The sequence below is a fragment of the Perognathus longimembris genome, chromosome 7 (genome assembly GCF_023159225.1).
Source record: "Perognathus longimembris pacificus isolate PPM17 chromosome 7, ASM2315922v1, whole genome shotgun sequence".
Taxonomy (NCBI): domain Eukaryota; kingdom Metazoa; phylum Chordata; class Mammalia; order Rodentia; family Heteromyidae; genus Perognathus; species Perognathus longimembris.
Genome location: NC_063167.1, coordinates 61,788,233 through 61,809,821, shown reverse-complemented (window position 1 = coordinate 61,809,821; position 21,589 = coordinate 61,788,233). Strand labels below are relative to the sequence as shown.

General features: G+C 39.6%; 1 protein-coding gene across 3 annotated transcripts in view; it reads left to right on the top strand.

The window, feature by feature from the left end:
• LOC125355347 (SSX family member 2 interacting protein) overlaps nt 1–12,981 on the top strand; it is a 61,458-nt gene extending 48,477 nt beyond the window's left edge. For 2 of the 3 annotated variants that reach the window (XM_048351672.1, XM_048351674.1), the window contains 5 exons: nt 1,087–1,223; nt 2,068–2,241; nt 5,431–5,545; nt 6,832–7,000; nt 10,524–12,981. In XM_048351672.1, the coding sequence (XP_048207629.1) occupies nt 1,087–1,223; nt 2,068–2,241; nt 5,431–5,545; nt 6,832–7,000; nt 10,524–10,698 (770 nt within the window). In that variant the 3' untranslated portion in view covers nt 10,699–12,981. The remainder of the gene's footprint in view (nt 1–1,086; nt 1,224–2,067; nt 2,242–5,430; nt 5,546–6,831; nt 7,001–10,523) is intronic. The other variant, XM_048351673.1, reaches the window with a different exon arrangement.
• The last annotated feature ends 8,608 nt before the right edge of the window (nt 12,982–21,589 follow it).

Genomic DNA, 21,589 nt, shown 5'->3' with positions numbered 1-21,589 from the left:
CCCCAGCACCACATATATAGAAAATGGCCAGAAGGGGGCTGGGGATATGGCCTAGTGGCAAGAGTGCCTGCCTCATATACATGAGGCCCTGGGTTCGATTCCCCAGCACCACATATACAGAAAATGGCCAGAAGTGGTGCTGAGGCTCAAGTGGCAGAGTGTTAGCCTTGAGCAAAAAGAAGCCAGGGACAGTGCTCAGCCCCTGAGTCCGAGCCCCAGGACTGGCAAAAAAAAAAAAAAAAAAGAAAGAAAATGGCCAGAAGGGGCGCTGTGGCTCAAGTGGCAGAGTGCTAGCCTTGAGCAAAAAGAAGCCAGGGACAGTGCTCAGGCCCTGAGTCCAAGCCCCAGGACTGGCAAAAAAAAAAAAAAAAAAGAGAGAGAGGCCCATTAGTAGAAAGATGTAACATTTTTGTTCAGTAAAGTTTTCGTGCTTTTAAATCTGGAAAATTAAGATTTATGCTTGATAAATGAAGTCTAAGAAAATTTGTTAAATTATCAAAATAATGAACTTAATGTCATGGCTTAAATAGAAAAGAGCAATCAGCAAAGTTATTACAGTTGCAGTATGACTTTACATGACACTTTACTGAGTAGTGACTATTAGTAAACAGCAAATATGCTTGGGCTTGGAATTTATTCAACTTAACTGTGAGAGCAAGATCAGTGGTACTGTTGATCTTTGAAGCATTATCAACAAGAACTTAGGTTATGAATTTGTTATATTTGTCAAGATTCTTCTATAGGTATAGTCAAATCTATTTAATCAGGACATAGTATTGAATAAATATAGATTACAAATTAAATTCTGACACTCTGAATAAAAAGAACTCTAAGGCTATATAATATTGTCCTAAAGTTTTATAAATTTATAGTTGTCATGCAATTTTTTTTACTCCTTAAAATTTTTCAGTTTTAAAATAATGTAAATTTAGTTCTATTGTAGCTTATGAAAATGTAACAGGCCATAGGAAATAACCTGTGGAATTATAGAAAAAGTTCTGAGAGCCTTGACTTTTAAGTATGTTTTCAAAGCACTCATAAACTAATGGTGTCTGTAAGCCTGTCAGCTTACTGGGTTTGTGTTAGTTTCAAAGGTACACGTGGAAGGCTTTAATGATGAAGATGTAATCTCACGACAAGACCATGAACAAGAAACTGAGAAACTGGAGTTAGAAATTCAGCAATGTAAAGAGATGATTAAAACACAGCAGCAACTTTTACAGGTAAATGTTGGATTACGTATATTTTGCATATGTGCTGGTTTTCGGGGCTTGAACCCAGATATTTGAACTCTGGGTGCTGTTCCTGAGCTTTTTGGTTCAAGGCTACTACCACTTGAGCCACAGCTCTCCTTCCAGCTTTTTGACGGTTAATTGGAGATAAAGAGTATCAGGGACTTTCCTTGCTGGTGCTGGCTTCAAGCTGTGATTCCCAAGTCTTAGCCTCCTGAATAGCTAAGATTATAGGCATGAGCCACCAACACCTGGCTTGGATTATTATTTTTTTTAATCTTTTATTGTAAAGCTGATGTACAGAAGGGTTATAGTTACATAAGTCTGGTAATGAGTACATTTCTTTCTTTCTTTGCCAGTCCTGGGGCCTGGGTGCTGTTCTTGAGCTTCTTTTACTCAAGGCTAGCACTCTACCACTTGAGCCACAGCACCACTTCTGGCTTTTTCTGTGTATGTGGTGCTGAGGAATCAAACCCAGGGCTTCCTGCATGCTAGGCAAGCACTCTACCACTAGGCCATCTTCCCAGCCCTTGGATTATTTTTTGAAGCTTTTCTGTCCTGTGAAATCCCTAGAACTTTGGTGCATTTTACTGAATTTACTGGATTATGTGTTCCTTTAGTTCTCAAATTCTGTAGAGTTTTTCCAATCTGAGCTAAGTTCTCAACTAACAAGGTCATACCTTTCCTTGTGTGCTTGTGTTTGGCCAGTGGGATTGGTAACATTTGGGGAAAGTGAAAGTCAAACCTTTGACTTCCTGACTTTTGTAACCTGCCATCCTGGCTTCCTTTCAGCTTCTGGGTCTCCTGGCACTTACTATGTTTTCCAATTTAACAGCAGCAGCTCGCAACTGCGTGTGACGATGACACCACTTCTCTGCTGCAAGACTGTTACCTCCTGGAGGAAAAAGAGCGCCTCAAAGAAGAGTGGTCACTTTTTAAAGAGCAAAAGAAGAATTTTGAGAGAGAAAGACGGAGCTTTACAGAAGCTGCTATTCGCCTGGGATTGGAGGTACTTGAAACAACTGCTTTTAAAATTCAAGGTAGAGGCAGAGTTCAGCTGGATATATCTGTTTCTTTGTTGTTCACCTCTCTAAAGCTGTCCATGACATAAATAACCTGAAGCTGAACAGAGAGGCCAAGCACGTGTGCTATTGTAATTGTGAGATAAAAATTTAAAAAAAATCATCTGTCCTATTCAGGTTGATGTCCTACTGTTAAAGTGTTCAGTTTCAGAATCTGTCATGTATCCATTGTCAGTAGATATGGTTTCAGAGTACAGTACACTTAAGAACATGTTTGTTATTTTTTTAAGTAGAGTAAAATCAAAATCCCTGCCTCTATTTCTAGTCCCTCATCCAGTAACATACACATTAACAGTGCAGTTTATTTCACATATAAACTTCTACTGTTGGGTTTTTTTTCTTTTGTGCCAGTCTTAGAGTTTAAACTCAGGCCCTGGACTCTCCTTCAGTGTTTTTTATTTTTGCTCAAGGCTGGTGCTCCACCAGTTTAACCACACAGCTCCACTTGTGGCTTTCTGATGGTTGACTGGAGATAAGAATCTCATGAGCTTTCCTGCCCAGGCTGGCTTCAAACTGCAATCCTCATATCTCGGCAACCCAAGTAGCTAGCATTACAGGCATGAGTCACCAGTGCTCAGCCTGTTTGCATTTTTTTTAGCAATGTGTTTTCCTCATTTTTATCCTGTGCTAAATTAAACCCTATAATGTTGGAATTTGTTTTTTAAGAAACTGAGCCATGCATTAAAAACTACTATTACTAATAAATAGCAAAGTTCCTATTGGTAGTGTTTTGGTCCCCTCCTTCCCTGGGGAGTTCTGTTTGAACACACTGTACAACTTTTTAGCATTTTTCTTGATAACTACTATTTCTATGCTCTGAAAGATAGGAGCATTTAGTATTTATAACATCTCCCACCTGTACTATTGTATTCACATCTTAGGTCATCATAATAGTGTAACTTATTTACAATCAGTTGGGTAGTATGCTTCCATTTCATGCTTGTTCAGCATCAGCAAAAGCTGAGGCACCTTTCCCACTCTTTGCCCTTTTCTTTTGCCATTTGGTTTGTGGATTTTCATTGTCAAGTGTCGTAACATACATACTCCATCCTGTAATGTAATCTAGATGTAAATTGCCTTGACTTAAAAGCTTGAGAGCCAGGAAGCAACACTGGTAACATGATTATGCAAATATTGTTCATTCTAAAAACAAGTGATAGATTTTGACATATATAGGTAAATATTCTGCACTGGTACCCCCAAAAGGAGTTCTATCGCTCAGGTGAATTCTTGGACACACTCTAGTGTCTATGTGGATTCCTGTGTCAGACAGCTGCTGTGTTTATTTAATCTCCAGCTATTCTTTCTTGGGTTCCTCTTGAATCTGTTATGTGGATACCTGCTTCAGTAATTTTTTTTTCATAAATAGTACGTATGGAATAAGCATTCTGAATCTTGGAATATTAAAATGTTTTGCTTGATTTGGCTGAGAGTAGAATTTTGATTTCCAAACTTTTCTCAAAATTTGTAATGAATTGTTTTTTCTAGTGTTACTGAACAGAAGCTAGATTATAATATTACATTGTAAATAAACAACACTGTGTTTTGTGTATGCTCCTTACCTCACCTCACCTCACCCTTAGCCTGTATGATTGCCTTAAAGTTCTGAGATTTTACCAGGCTCTATCTAGATGATTCCTTTCATCTAAAAGATTCTGTGTTTCCTGAGTTTAGGAAACTTAACTCATGGCTGCTCCATGCTTTGGAACTTCTGTCAGCATCTGCGTAGGATAACTATATAGACTGACTTCACATTCAAAATTCTAGATATTCCGTCACTTCTGCCTTGATCCACAGACTCAACTCATTTCAGCCACTGAGGTTTTATTTCAGATCTTATCTTTAAAATTTTTTGGTTTTTTTTTTTTTTTTTTTGCCAGTCCTGGGGTTTGGACTCAGGGCCTGAGCACTGTCCCTAGCTTCTTTTTGCTCAACGCTAGCACTCCCCATTGAGCCACAGTGCTACTTCTGGCCTTTTTTGTGTATGGTAGTGCTAAGGAATCAAACCCAGGGCTTCGTGCATGCGAAGCAAGCACACTACCACTAAGCCACATCCCCAGACCCTCTTTTAAATTTTCTAATGGAGTTAAGTTTTGATTTTCTTTCTTTCTTTCTTTTTTCTTTTCTTTTTTTTTTTTTTTTTGCCAGTCCTGGGCCTTGGACTCAGGGCCTGAGCACTGTCCCTGGCTTCTTTTTGCTCAAGGCTAGCACTCTGGCCTCTTGAGCCACAGCACCACCTCTGGCGGTTTTCTATATATGTGGTGCTGGGGAATCGAACCCAGGGCTTCATGTATACGAGGCAAGCACTCTTGCCACTATGCCATATTCCCAGCCCTTGATTTTCTTTTGTATAGGATTATGTTACTTTACTTACAATTTGTAAAAGTGTCTTCCATCTCTGAATTAATCTCTTTTCTGTGGTCAGTGTATTTATTTTCCTTGGCCTTTTGTCTTTTTTGCTACTAGTTTTCTTAAACAATCTGTGCCACTGTGTTCTCCTGTCCTGAACCCATATCCCACATTGTTCCCAGAGATATGTTCATGTCTCTCCCAGTTGTCTGGCACCCTGCCCTGCCTGAGTCCATCTGCCTGTGCTTTGGGGGGAGAGTGGGGCAGAGGGTGGAAGGATGAGACACCTGAGATGAGAAAGTGTTCAATTCAGGATTCATCAGCTGTGTGCATAGGGGCAGGTTTGACGTGATCTGTCAATAATGCCCTCTTGTGGTCCAGTGGAGGTCAGTATCAGAGAATGCTCTCTGAAGCCAGACGTTCTTTTTTCAAGTGATTAGTATATGATGTCGAGTATTTTTCAATTGTTTACAATATTATGCTTATAATGAGTGCTGTTGATTCAAAGTTTTACTAATACACCATTTGAGTTTTTCATTCAGAATTAATGTGAAAATTGTGATTATTGGTATATTGAGATGGTTGAACTATTACTCTTAAACATACTTTTCTTAAATTAAATGTTTCTTAGGTTCTTCTACGTCAATTTATTTAAGAAATGGATGTGGATACATAGAAAACACAGACAACTTGACAAGTTGCAGTTATGAGCAGCTATGTAGAGGTTGAAGTATTGATCACATTTCTTTGCTTTGTTTTCTTGGTAGAGAAAGGCATTTGAAGAAGAAAGAGCCAGTTGGCTAAAGCAGCAGTTCTTAAATATGACTACCTTTGACCACCAGAACTCAGAAAGTGTGAAACTTTTCAGTGCCTTCTCAGGAAGTGAGTACTTTATATATTCTTTAACATAAATATGCATTTAAATAAAAGTTAATGTAAAACTTCAGATAGCTCTTTAATTGGAACTAAAAATCAACTTTAAAAATTATATGATCTAATTTTGTGATCCTGGGATCTAACCTAGGACCTTGCTCAAGGTCTAATGAGCTATATCCCCAACCTGATTGTAAGCTGTATCCCCAACCCTGAAGTCAACTTTACCTTTTTATTTTTTTACTGGAATCAAAATGAGTCAACAGTAGAACCATAAATACAAAAAGTAAGTAACCTTTTACTTTGGTTTCTTTTTTTTTTTTTTTTTTTTTGGCCAGTCCTGGGCCTTGGACTCAGGGCCTGAGCACTGTCCCTGGCTTCTTCCCGCTCAAGGCTAGCACTCTGCCACGTGAGCCACAGCGCCGCTTCTGGCCGTTTTTTTTTTGTATATGTGGTGCTGGGGAATCGAACCTAGGGCCTCGTGTATCCGAGGCAGGCACTCTTGCCACTAGGCTATATCCCCAGCCCCTTACTTTGGTTTCTTGACAGTACAGAGACTTGAATAATCAAGGCCAAATGTTTGTTAGGAGTAGGTGTTCTAGTACTCAGCCATGCCCTCGTCCCTCGTTTTGAGATAGGGTCTCACTTTTTGCATGAGTGTGACCCTGGACTGCAATCTTACTATGTTAAGTTTTCTGCTGCAGTGGGATGTCACGGATGTGCCACTGTAACGAAGGTATTGAGACACTTATGTCTGGTCTTCTACTACTTGAGCTGTGCCTCCAGCTTAACTTTTTGCTAGTTAATCAGGGATGAAATCTTACTGACTTTTTTGTCTAGGCTGGCTTCAAGCTGCTCTCCTCCAAGAACTTCGACCTTCTGAGTAGCCTACCAGGCTTGTCTTAAACTTCTTTTATTTTCATCTTTACCTATGGACTAGTTAGGTATGATCGCCACTCACAGCTTAAAACGTAACTTTCTTTATAAGTACATAATACGGTCATGTTTTTGAGAACTCATGTAGAAATATCATATTTAAAATGAGATTTTATGTAAGGGCAGGAGGTATAGCTCAGCAGAAGAATACCAGACTGGCAAGCACAAGCCTTGAGTTCAAACCCCAGTACCACCAAAAAAAAAAAAAAAACGGAAAAGAAAAACTGTTACAAGTATCTGTCTCGTATCTTACTCAGAATTTCAAATGAGTCATCCTAGTTAGCTTTCAGACTGTACTTAATATTTCATCATCATGTGTGCTGCCTTCCCCCACCACCCCCCTTTTTTTTTTGTCAAAGCTTCTGATCCAGACAATCTTATAGTGCCCTCAAGGCCACAGCAAAAGAAGCCTCTTGGCATATCTAATGGGTCTCCAGTTTGCACATCTAAGCTGACTCGGTCTCTTCCTGCTTCACCTTGTACTTCAGTCTTCTGTCAGACTGCACGTTCCTGTACATCTGAACATAGGTATTTATTGATTGTGATGATTTTCCATATTTCTAAAAAGAGTTGATATTGTATTTCCATGGAGAAGCTGGCATATCTGCAGTTTTAGCAACAATAAAGGCTCTAGAGAATAATTTAGTACATTTATGTATTCTATAACTACTTACTGGATGTCCAGTATATATGGGTATTGTGCCAGGTGCGCTGGGAATATGACAGTGAGCATGCTAGATCTTTTGCTTATTAATGGAGCTAAACTATAATATGGGCCTTTGTATTTCTTTTTTTTTCATTTCTTTATTGTTAAAGTGATGTACAGAGGGGTTATAGTTTCATATGAAAGGCAGAAAGTACATTTCTTATCCAACTTGTATTTCATACTTTAAACATACAATGAAAAGTCCAGGCAGCTGTCTGGGAGACAAGAAAGAAGATCATCTCTCTACCTAGGACCAAAGTAAAAGCAATCAGGGCTGAGGATGTACTTCAAGTGGCAGAGCCCTTTAGGCCCTGAGTTCAAACCCTTGTACATACACTGCCAGTGTATATGTGCATTTATATATGTTTTTTTAATACAATAATTTTAGCCATACATTAAGATTTAATCTTATTTTCAGGAGTTATACCAAATCCTGAGTACTGTATTTAATAGAAGAAAACTATTTTGACCGTTATTATAGAGGACATATTGCAAGATTTCTTCTGGTATGTGTGTTCCATTGGTAGTGAGACCTATTCAACCTTGTGATCCATGCTCTGGGGGGCACGGTGTGGCAGAAACTCACAATGGTCTCAGATTCATGCAATTTGACATTTTCTAATTGAATGATTTTTAAGGTTAAGAACACTACAGATTCTATCACAGAGGAATCAAAGCATTCCTAGTTGAGAATAGGGAACAAAAAAAAAATCAAAGGGAATAAGTTGGCAAGTGTTCTCCTTCTGCTCCTTTTTCTCTTTCCCTTTACCTACTCCCTTCTCATTCTCCCCCTTCTTCCCCCTGTAGCCCTCCTTTTGCCTTTTTTGGTGTTAGGAATTGAACTCAGGTCTTGGTGAGTGCCTTGCTAGCCAAGTATGTTACTACAGAGCTACAATCCCAGCCCAGTTTTTCCTCCTAGTTAAAGCAGAAGACAGCAACCTGAAGGCCTGATAGTCTGGCAGTCATCTTAGAAAGTCAAAGTCTAGAAATCTAGCTTTTCGGGGCTGGGGATATGGCCTAGTGGCAAGAGTGCCTGCCTCATATACATGAGGCCCTGGGTTCAATTCCCCAGCACCACATATACAGAAAATGGCCAGAAGGGGTGCTGTGGCTCAAGTGGCAGAGTGCTAGCCTTGAGCAGAAAGAAGCCAGGGACAGTGCTCAGGCCCTGAGTCCAAGCCCCAGGACTGGCAAAAAAAAAAAAAAGCTAGCTTTTCAAAGGTGGAGGGACAAGACTCTATAAGTAATTAATATGGCTGGTCTTGTAAAGAGATTTAGGAATTCAGGTAAACACAGAGGGGCCTACAAAGAACTTAAGTAAACAAGTGTGTGGGAGCCTGGGTAGGACCATGTGATATTTGATGGCAGCACATTTAGTGAGCAAGACCTAAAGACCTGAGATGAGAATGGAGAGATGCAGAAGTTCAATTATATATATGGATAGTAAACAAGATGATGAGACCCTATGTGCCTATCACTCATGTTTAGCAATTATTAAGTCCTGATCAGAGTTTTTCAGGTATAACTCTCTCTTGCTTGCTGTCTTCTACCCCAGTCCAACATTTCGGATTTCATTTTAAAATTTTCATTTTAAAATTTTCGTTTTAAAATGAATATTCTATGGCAAAGAGGTTGTACAAGTCAGTCATGTAAGCCAGGAGATCTAGTTAGGATACATTATTGGAATTGAAACGAGAGGTGGTCATTTGGAATTGGGTCATAATGTGAAGCCAGAAATGCTTAGAGTTGGGATACTTTGAAAGTTAGAGCCAGTACTTTTGGCTAAATATGAGAGTGGCAGTTTATTTAATTTTATAATCTAAAAATCATGTAGATATCCTTTATATGAAATATTCCTGATACACAATTTGATTCATTAGGACTATACATAAAGATAAAAATTCTCACTATTCATAACTCATATCTTAGGACATAATTGTATCAGTTAATTTAAAATTTTTACTTTTTGCATTTATGTTTAATAATGAAGTACTTGACATAAGTATTCTTTGAAGGCATTGCTGTGTATTTAGTACAGATATTTTAAAAACAACACTTGCACAGTATTTGGTTCCTTATGAATATTTATTGACAGCAATAATATTTGTAAACAAAAATATTGCTAAATGCTTTCCCATTTCTTGAGTTCTGAGTGTTACTGTAAACCAGTGACATATGGTTTTGGAGCCCAAAGGAACTCTAGTAAGCTTTTCTACCTCTGAAAATGATACAGAATGTACCATGTTTGTAGCCATTTCCACACCTTCAGAAACTTTACATGAACAGCATAGCTCATATCAAGTCACTGACATAACCAGCTTTATCATTTAAGCATTGGTAAAAGTATAAGTAAAAGTTTTAATTAGGATTTATTGTTTCAATTTTTAGAATTGAAATTGTTTCAGTTTTTAGAATTGAAACAAGCTTAAAAGATCGCTAGATATGAAGTAAAGTTATTAGTAAATAGAAGAAAGATATTTAGAAGTTTCTGTCAAAAATACATAAAATAATATGTTGATAAAAATCTCTTATTCATTGGCTCAGTTTCATTGACTGTGAAAGTAATTATTAACCAGATTTATTTGGGATAACCTAAGTTATGTGAGTTCATTCTGGTCCCTTACTTTTTTTTAGTGAAGGATGCAGTTCTGGGGATAAAATTTGGGACCCTGTAAATGATAAGCAAGTGCTCTCCCACTTAAGCCCTGCCCTCAAGCACTTTTGCTTTTATTTGATTAGCTAGTGTCTCCATAACTGCCCAGCAGGCCTCAGACCATGATCATGATCCCTTTGCCTCTGCCTCTTGAGTAGCTGGCATTACAGATGTACCTCACCATCCTCAACCTCTTTAACTACATTTGTGAGCACTCATTAAATATCTGGAGATAGGGTCGAAAGATGGATGTATGAAGGCATAAAAAAATAAGGAAGCAAAGAAACCATAAAGAGATTAGAAAAATAGTGCCAGAAGATGGAAACATGAAACAGAGCTTTAAAAACCTCATATTGTCTTATCTACCTTAAACTTCACAACTTCACTTTTGGACAGCATGATTCCATATAGACTAAAGGAATAAAATAAGTAGATGGGTAAATACGTAAGTAGAGGTAGAGATAAAAGTCATACAATAGGAGTTGGGATGTAACTCCGTGGAAGAGCACTTTCCTGGCAAGTGTAAGGCCCTGAGTTTGGTTCTCAGCTCTACCAAAAAAAAAATCATATATTTGGCAGTTTTGAACCATTTTTCTTTCATGTTCTTCCCTTTTACTCAGCACAAGACATAGTACAGTCTAAAGTATAAAAGAAGGTGAGATAATTAAGATCTTCCTTTCTTTTCCCAACAGTTCAATCAATGTACTGAATATAACTTCTGAGGAAACTAAACCAAATCAGGTCGGGAAAGAATGTACCAACCAGAAATGGAGTGTGGCCTCGAGACCTGGCTCTCAGGAAGGTTGTTACAGTAGCTGCTCCTTGACCTATACAAGTTCTCATGTGGAAAAAGACGACCTACCTTAGATGAGTGCGCTGGAATAGTTTCCATTAAGATGTGCATCCAGTTTCACATCTAAGTTGGAACAGGGTGTGTCATAAAGCCAGTCATCTCTAATACTTTTAAGATGTCTGAGTTGTTTGTTTGGAGTTCCCTGTCTTTCCCCAAAGAGCTGAGATTCAAAATCTATTGAAAAGGATATAAAGCTTTGGCTATGTATTTTTAAAAACAGAAGTGTCTGGTTCTGTGAATAAAAGAATGTATGGATGTTTGGATGGAGACAAAAGCACTAGAATGAGATTTCTAGGGATTTCAAATAGCACTTTTAGGAAACTGATTATTGTAAATGTTTAATTTCTGTCCCAAATACAGTTGGCATTGGAAATTTAGCCTTTACTTGAATGTATACTGTAGATTTTTAACAAAGCAAGTTCTATATTTATTATGTTTAGTGTGATTTTGGAATTACCTCTTTCATATGTTTTAAATAAAGTGAAATTTATGTATGTTTTGTACATAGATATACACAATTATGTTAAGAGGCTTTAAGATGTAAAAAATTCACACAACCAGAAATATAGTATTTCATGCCAATAAAATTTTTAGTGGTATTCTGTTTACAAAATCATCAGGACTAATCCCACATTACCTTTAAGATTCTTTTAATTGTATGGGCAATAAATATTCAAAGCTATGCCATGAAGCTAAGTTCTTTAGATAGTCATTGTTACTAACATTACATTTTTGAAATTTTTACATTAGATTTTTATTTTACATATGTTCGATATAATTTTTAAGAGGACTAGTGATTCTGTAGTTATGGGGGCAAGACAACAAAAATGCCTTTTAATAGCAATGTAAGAACATTGGTTTAAGATGTTTGGATGCTAGAAGATATTTAAGATGTGTGCATGGTAATATTTTCCTTACCAGATGAGTACAGTTATTTCTGTACCAGCTAGGGCTTTATATCATTGCCAGTACTTTTCTAGTGATTTTTCAATGATATATTTATCACTAATAATAAAGAAGTATGACAATGTAAAAGCATTCAGTTTTATAATCCAGATGTGATACTCTGGACAATCATTTTCAGAATAATCTTAGATTCTTGTCTCTGTATTGTTTCTGACTGCATGTTTCTTGATAAAAAGTTGATAGGAGTGCTAATAAATGTAGGCCTAGGCTCTTCTGGATTTTCACCCAAAAGCTTTAAGTGCCTAACAGCTGCGTGTTTCTTTCCTAGAAGCTTACACAGACCAGTCCTTGCTAGGTGTTACATACATTGCTCCTGTTTGTGGCTGTTCCATTTAAATCTGTCATGTTGTCAAGAAAAACAGAGCATACTTGTGTCATCTGTTCACTTAAGCTTGACTCGAGTTGATCAGCTAGGTTGAAAGGATATCACGAAGCGCATCCCATGATGATGTTACTCAGTCCAGTCCTAGCAGGGGCCACATGTATAGTCTTATATCATAGAGCTAACATTTGGACATACTACCTTCAGCTGTTGCATGCTCACTTCTTTACTCTTTAAAATGTTACGAAATTTCAGAGGTCTACCTTATTCCAGAGAGAGAAATCTAGCAATTGTCTATTCCAGAGGGAGAAATCTAGCTATTATTTTGCTGTTCAGCAATAATGTCAAAGAAAGGCAATCAAATATTAAAAGTCATTGATGTATGTGTCACAACCCCCCTCGGGAGGGGAGAGGGGTACTTTCTAGGATGTGCTTTCTAGAAGTAAACATTCTCATTTTTTAAGATCTAAATCCCTATATTTGAGGAGGATAATGTAGCATCTGATTTTATAGCCTTGTGTTTCTATTTTAAAGTAGGTTGGTTTCTCATATTGGAAAGAAAAATGGCTTGAGATTTACTTTGAAATTAAGATGTGAAAAACAGTGTATGAACCCAGATTGATGTCACTTTGGTTATTTGCGTTAGATCAGCTAGAAATTGTCTATTTTACCTAAGCCACCTTTGTTGACCATCCCAATTCCAAAGTGATCTCCAGCACATAAATTTCGCAGGCATTAGGTGGTTTCCATGTTGAAAAACCACCGAATCCACACACAAAATGCCCAAGATTTGTTTCTCTTCCTTTTGTAGGTATTTGCAATGTACAAATTATACAGCTGTGCTACATCTGGCCATAATTAGATAATGGTGCCAGAGTGTACTTCTCCAGAAGCCCTCTTTTGTAATCATATTTTCATGTGTATCAATTTGCAAATTGAAAATGTTTGTTTTTACATGACATCTATTTTGAATTTTCAAAGCATAAAAGAGGCAACTAAATTCTGAGATAAAAATTTTCTGCACTTAACAGTTTGCAAATTTATGGTGATTTGAAACTCAATGGAAAAATCATTTAATACCTGGGTATGTTTAAATGATTAAATTTGCCAGACAGTCCACAGTAAACTATTCACCTTGTGGTATAGTTGAAAACAGTTGTTATTTAGAAAGAATTCTATATTTTTATTTTTAGTTGACCAGGAGTGATCACAGTCCTGTGATCAGCAAACAGATTATGTGATACTTGAGTAAGAGAGCACTCTGAAGTCTAGTCTTTATCTCCACTGGAGAACAGTTTGAACACTCCTGGCATACCGGGGCGGGGGGGGGGGGGGGTGGTTGGGGGGGGGGGTTGTAATATGTGTGCCTGGAGCACTGAGTTAACAGATCCTCCCCCTTTGCTTGCCCTTTGTAAAACTTCAAAATGAAAATGTATATCCTAATGTAAATGATGTTTGTATTCCTAGATTGGTTTAAAGCAAGTATGGATCATGGAACTCTAGTAAACATACCTTTCCTTATGTCTGTGTTTACTCTTTTTCAATCTTTTGATGAACATTTACAGAGTAGTTGCTAGGAGTTGGTCACTTTCCAATTATTGAGGTCAAGAAGACAAGCACACCCTTGGCACTGAGAATGCAGAGTTGATGGGAGGACCAGCCAAGCAAAGCTAGATGCTGGTTGCACACTCGGTTCCCTCATAAAGCATGGGTGGATGGTACTGTTCCAGTCACATAATCAGTTTGTAACGGTAATGGTGCTAGGCTTTTTTCACTTGAGTCTTGCCATTCTTTCTGGCAGAACTTACTGTTTAATAATAGATTATTGTCTTACAGGGTTTGTTTGCTGACATACAAAGCATAAAACATCTGTTAGAAAAAATGCTAGCAAAGATGGTAGGCCACATAGGAAAATGAAATAGTCCTTTATTCTAGAATGTTCTGAGGTTCTTTTTGTTGCTGTTGTTTTCTTTTCCAGGCTGGATGTAAATTAGAGTGAAATGGACTACTGATTAAATTATTTGATATAAAGCCCTTTCTTTGTAGTTTTTCTTAAAACATTTATTTAGAAATTATGGGTTTGGAGGACTCAGGCAGTCTTGTAATGTCAATGAGTATAAAGACCTACCTCAGTATTCATGGGTTTATAATCCAGAAATACTTGTACCAAGTATAACACAACACAGCACACCAAAGGCCTATTTTTGTGAAATACAAAACACTGATGGCAACAGCCCATTTCTTCATTGGGATGAGTGAATTATAAAATTTGTGTTAGTCCTAAAGCTCTTAAGCTAGAAGGAACTGTGTTAAAATTACTTGATTCCTTGCAGAATATTAGAATAGAATGTGTCCTACAGGGACACTTGAGTGGTACAGCTAGTTTAAGAGTTTAAGTTTGTATATTAAATCCAGTGTGGCTTGAGCAGTCAGTCTTCCATCTTCAACTGCTGCACAGAACCCATGGCCCCCAGAACTGCAAATAGGACAAGACAAGGTAGACTGGTAGGTGGTGTGGTGGTGTGGGAGATAGAGATAGATGATGGATGGATGGATGGTTGATAGATGGATAGATAGATACAATTCAAGGTCACAGTTAAAACACCAGTTGTAATTAGGGAAACTACAAACAGCCAGAGTATAGGATGCAGGAGACCAGAGGGAGAGATGGTGGCCAGGCTAAAGGTCTCTTGGATACAAGGGACTGCGTTTACCTGAGGTTTGATGATGCTATTGAATAATTCAAGCACAAATGTGACCCCCCCCAACCTTTGATCCTCTCTGCCATGATATGGTGAGCATTGATTACAAATGCTTTTATGTTCTGTTGTAATCCTAATTTCTTGATGTAAGATGGAGAAATGTTGGGAGGAGGGCAAAATGGAAAAGAGACTAGGCTGTAGTAATGCAAGTGAAGTGAGTAGAAGGAGGGGTAGGTGGGAGCTTACTGGGTGATGGCATTAAGTGAAGCAACCTAGCTTGGTTCCTGGCTCAAGAAGTGATGTATGGTAGGTTTAAGGAAGAGTTGCTTTGAGGATCATGTTGAAAGTGGTTAACCCGAAACAGGGTCAGGCTGGGAAAGGGAAACCCGGCGATCGGCAGACAGGCTGCCAGGAGCGCAGAATCCATATAGCGGGAGACCCCACGACACAAGGCAGGGTGCGGACCAAGACACACCCAGCAGCGACGAGAAGTTCGGGTCCACACCGGATTCGGACAAGGGAACCCAGCGCGGCAGAAAGAGGGAACGGGGGAGCCACCACGACACTTCGCCAACCCCTGAAGGGCCAACGGCGGTGCGGGACACGCACACAAAGCAGCAAAAGTGAGTCCCCCATAATCCCTTCCCCCAACGGGAGACCCAAGCCCGACAAAGACGATATATCTCCCTCCCTCCCCCTCACCACTCCCGTGGGAACAAAGATTCCCCAAATCAGGCGGGAAGCTCCCAGCAGGCACTGGGAAGCCAGTCTAGCAGGGGAAGGGCGGAACAGCCCCAAGCCCCCAAAGGTTCCTGAACTGGCAGAACCGGCCCCGTCCCCTTCCCAACAGGGGCCAGGGACGGCCGGCAGGGCAAGCCCCACCCGAGGCGCCTAGACCTTGCGGACTCTTACAACTAAAATCACAGGCGCTGGTGGGCAATACCAGCCCAGCAGGGTCACCTGAGCCTGATCTCGTTCCCCCTCCTCGAAGCGGAGGCGAGGTCTGAGGGTGCCAAGCCACACCCGGACAGTCGATCCCACTGGGCCCCACACATACTGCTTCCCCCCCCCAACGGACTCGCGGGAGGGCGCAAGCACAACCCAACAACCCAGGGCTCGCTCTGGGAGGCAGACCCCACTTAAGTGCCTGTTGTAGGGGACTCACAGTGCACAGGAGGGCGGGGCCCCGGCGAAAGCGCCCGCTCTGATAGGCGTGCCCTGCACTGGTGGGCGGGGCCACAGCGACAGCACCTGCTGACGCAGACACGCCTACACAGAAGGAAGGGAAGAACTACACAGACTTCCAGATGCGCAAATCACAAAGAAACATAACTCAGTTCATCAAAGGACAAGCCAACTCGCCAGCTCCAAAAAGCAGCACGACTGGAGAGGAGATGGAGAATAAAAAAGCAAATGAGGACATGTTAACAGGAATGATCGAAACCGTCAGAAATGAAATCAGAAAACAATTCCAGGAGTTTAGAGCGGAAATCTGGAAGGACACCCAGGAAGCCAAGAAAGAAATGGAAGCAAAACTGGATACAATGCAAGCCTCGTTTAAAGAAATGGAAGCAAAAATGGATACAATGCAAGCCGCCTTTAAAGAAAATCTCCACACCCTGAGAATTGAAATGCATGAAAAAATAGATTTAAAATACAACTCTTTAAAGGAAGAAATTTCCACGATCAGAGCTGATATGACAACCATGAATAGCTCTCTGACATCCATAAACTCCGCAATTGAAACCATAACACAAAGAGTGGACCATATGGAATCCAGAATCTCTCGCCTGGACGATGAAGCAGCTGACAACAACCAGAAAATGACCACACTCCAAGAAAAGGTGAAGCTTCAGGGAAGATTACTCCAGGAACTAATGGACAAAGACAAGAGATATAATCTGCGTATAATTGGAATAGAAGAAGGAGCCGAATATCAGAGCAGAGGGCTTAATCATGTTCTCAATAAAGTTATTGCAGAAAACTTCCCCAATCTCACAGGGGACCCCATCCAGGTAACCGAAGCCTATAGGACACCTGGCAGGCCAGACCCCAGGAAAACCACCCCAAGGCACATAATATTCAAGACTACAGACCTCAAGATTAAAGAGCAAATTCTGAATTCAGCCAAAGCGAAGAAGGAAACTTTTTTCAATGGGAAGAGGATTCGAATAACATCCGACTTATCCACACAAACTTACCAAGCTCGAAGTGAGTGGAAGAACACCATCCAAGTACTTCAGAATAACAATTTACAACCTCGGATCAAATATCCAGCGAAACTGGAGTTCACATTCGAAGGGAGAACCAGATCTTTCCACACCAAAGAGGAGCTAAAGGAGTATGTGAATAAAAAACCAGCCCTACAGCGAATATTAAGAGGGGAAGCCCACCCAACAGAGATCGTAAAAGACACACAGACAGATTCAGAAAGAAACTTCAATAGCCAAAGTCCAGCAGAAACACAAGCTCACTAAAGACAAGAAGAAAAAAAAAAAACAACAGGAAAAAACAGCCCAACAAGAAAATGGAAGGAGAAAAAACACCCTTATCCTTGATCTCTTTAAATATAAATGGCTTAAACTCCCCGATCAAGAGGAGCAGACTGGCAGAATGGATCCGCAAGCAAAAAGTTGACATCTGTTGTCTACAAGAGACCCACCTTACAGCAAGGGACAAAAACAGGCTTCGAATGAAAGGATGGAGCAAGATCTACCAAGCAAATGCACCCACCAAAACGGCAGGTGTAGCCATCCTGATCTCAGACAAGCTGGATTTCTCTTTAAAGTCCACTCAAAAAGACAAAGAAGGACACTACATATTGATACAAGGAAAAATCCAGAATCAAGACATCACGGTGATAAATGTATACTCACCGAACAAAAGAGGCCCGACATATGTCAAGCAAATTCTCACAGAATTACAGAGCAAGATAGATGCAAACACAATCATAGTGGGTGACTTTAATACTCCTCTCTCTCCAAGAGACAGATCCAACACCCAGAGGATTAGTAAGGGAGCTGAGGACCTAAATAACACCATTGCCCAAATGGATCTAACAGACCTATATAGAACCTTCCACCCTACAGAGACCCAATACACCTTCTTTTCAGCAGCCCATGGATCATATTCCAAAATAGACCACGTCATAGCCCACACAAAGAACCTCAGCAAATACAAAAGAATTGACATCATCCCATGTATTATATCTGATCACAGTGGATTAAAGGTAACCCTCAACAACAAAGGATACCACAGAGCCTATACACACTCTTGGAGGCTAAACCCCACGCTGCTATCCAACACTTGGGCCACAGATCAAATTAAAGATGAAATCAACGAATTCATAAGCCACAATGACAAAGAAAACACATCACAAAGAAACCTATGGGACACAGCTAAGGCAGTACTGAGGGGCAAGATCATTGCACTCAGTACCCACATTAAAAGAATGGAAGCAGAGCAGGTGAATACCCTCACGATGAAACTAAAACAACTGGAGAAACAAGAAATGACAGAATCTAAAACGACTAGGAGGGGAGAGATTACAAAGATTAAAGAAGAGATAAATCTGATTGAAAATAGAAAGACCATTCAACAAATAAATAAGACTAAAAGCTGGTTCTTTGAGAAAATAAACAAAATTGACAGACCCCTTGCAAGACTCACAAAAAAAAGAAGAGAAGAGACTCATATACGTAAAATCAGGGACTCCACAGGAAAAATTACAACAAATACACACGATATTCAAACAATCATAAGGAGCTATTTCCAAAACCTCTACTCAACAAAAAACAATAATTTTACAGAAATGGATCAATTCTTAGAGAAGTACAAACTGCCCAAACTGAACCAAGAAGAAATAAATCAACTAAATAAACCAATAACTTACGGTGAGATACAGGAGGTAATCAAGAACCTCCCTACTAAGAAAAGCCCAGGCCCAGATGGATTCACCAATGAATTCTACAAAACCTTTAGTGAGGAGCTAATTCCAATACTCCTCAAACTCTTCCGCGAAATAGAAACGGAGGGAAAAATCCCGAACTCATTCTACGAAGCTAATATCATACTCATCCCCAAACCAGGCAAAGATCCAACAAAAAAAGAGAACTACAGACCAATATCACTAATGAACACAGATGCAAAGCTCCTCAATAAAATATTAGCTAACAGGATCCAGAAAGTGATCAAGAATATCATACATCATGACCAAGTAGGCTTCATCCCTCAGTCACAAGGATGGTTCAACATCCGTAAATCAATCAATGTAATTCACCACATAAACAGAACTAAAATCAAGAATCACATTGTTATCTCAGTCGATGCCCAAAAAGCCTTTGACAAAATACAACATCCATACCTATTAAAAGCTTTGGAGAGAACAGGAATAGATGGAACATTCCTCAAAACAATAAAAGCCATATACAACAGACCAACTGCTAATATCATATTAAATGGAGAGAAACTTAAATCATTCCCCCTAAACACAGGAACAAGACAAGGATGCCCACTCTCCCCACTTCTGTTCAACATAGTACTGGAATCCCTAGCCATAGCAATAAGGCAAGAGGAGGACATCAAAGGGATCCACATCGGCAAGGAAGAAATCAAGTTATCCCTATTCGCAGACGACATGATCTTATATCTCAAGGACCCAAAAAACTCAGTACCCAAACTCCTACATCTAATAAACCAATTTGGCAAAGTAGCAGGATACAAAATCAATCCACAAAAGTCAGCAGCTTTTCTGTACACCAGCAATAGACAAACAGAAAAGGAAATTATGGAAACGATTCCATTTACAGTAGCCAAAAAAAGAATAAAGTACCTAGGGATCAACTTAACCAAGGACGTGACGGACCTATTCAATGAAAACTACAAAAATCTAATAAGGGAAATCAAAGAAGACACAAGGAGATGGAAAGACCTCCCATGCTCATGGGTAGGCAGAATCAATATAGTGAAAATGGCCATACTGCCCAAATTGTTATACAAATTCAATGCAATACCTATCAAAATCCCAGCCACATTCTTCACTGAAATAGAGAAACCAATCCATAAGTTCATATGGAACAGCAAAAAACCTAGAATAGCCAAAGCAATTCTAGGCAAAAAACATAGTGCAGGAGGTATCACCATACCAGACTTCAAGCTCTACTACAAGGCCATCATAACAAAAACAGCATGGTATTGGTATAAAAACAGATCGGAAGACCAGTGGATTAGAATTGAAGACCCAGAAATAAAACCGCACTCTTACAGCCAACTGATATTCGACAAAGGAGCTAAAGACATACAATGGAATAAACATAGCCTCTTCAACTACTGGTGCTGGGAGAACTGGGCAGCCATATGCAGAAAACTCAAAGTAGACCCAAGCCTATCACCATGCACCAAGATCAACTCAAAATGGATCAAGGACCTCAACATCAGACCTGAATCCTTGAAACTACTGAAGGACAGAGTAGGAAAGACACTAGAACTTATAGGCACAGGAAGGAACTTCCTGAATAGAGTCCCAGGCGCACAACAAATAGGGGAAAGACTCAACAAATGGGACTACTACAAATTAAAAAGTTTCTGCACAGCTAAGGTCATAGCCACCAAAATAGAAAGACAGCCAACGATATGGGAAAGGATATTTACCAGCACAGCAACAGACAAAGGCCTGATATCTGTCATCTACAGAGAACTCAAAAAACTAAGCCCCTCCAAGCCCAATAAACCTATTAGGAAATGGGCAAAAGAGCTAAAGAGAGACTTCACAAGAGAAGATATAAAAATGGCAAAGAAACACATGAGGAAATGCTCAACATCCCTGCTAGTAAAGGAAATGCAAATAAAAACAACCCTGAGATACCACCTCACCCCAGTTAGAATGGCCTATACTCTGAACTCAGGAAACAACAAATGCTGGAGGGGCTGTGGGGAAAGAGGAACCCTTCTCCATTGTTGGTGGGAGTGCAAATTAGTACAGCCACTTTGGAGAACAGTATGGAGGTTTCTCAAAAAGCTCAATATAGACCTACCCTATGACCCAGCCATACCACTCCTAGGCATCTATCCTAAACAGCAAAACCCAAGATATCAAAAGGACATTTGTACTTCCATGTTTATCGCAGCACAATTCACAATAGCCAAAATTTGGAAACAACCCAGATGCCCCTCCACAGATGAATGGATCCAAAAAATATGGTACTTATACACAATGGAATACTACATAGCGATTAGGAATGGTGAAATATTGTTATTTGCAGGGAAATGGTCAGAACTCGAACAAATAATGTTGAGTGAGACAAGCCTAGAACACAGAAAACAAAGGGGCATGATCTCCCTGATATATGACTGTTAACAAAGGGAGATGGAGAGACAGTAGAGACCAAGTCTGTGAACACTGTATATGTGCTTGATACATTGTATACTGCATATGGGTCTACCTGACCTAGACAAGGGATGGGAAAACAGGTTGTAAGATATCACAAGAAATGTACACAATGCCCTACTATGTAACTGCACCCTCTTTGCACAGCACCTTGTAAAAAAAAAAATTTATGTTCAATTGATAATAAAAAAAAAAATTAAAAAAAAAAAAAAAAAAAAAAAAAAAAAAAAAGAAAGTGGTTAACCCAGCAGACCTGGCATGGTTGTACAGTACTCAACAGTCAACAGGTTTTGGCCCTCTTGGCTAGGAATTAGCCTCTGAGCATTGGTATATTCTGTTTAAGAGTGGTTCCATGTGTCTCAAGCATTAGACCATGCTGATTCTATGTAGCTGGGTAAGTTTATCCTAACAGAGTGATTTGCCTGCTTGTGGCCTGTGGCCTGTCAGGCTGAAGTCAGTCACAGGGGCAGGCTCTACATATACCTACTTGACTGTGCCTCACTCCTGGAAACCCCAGACACCAGTGCCAG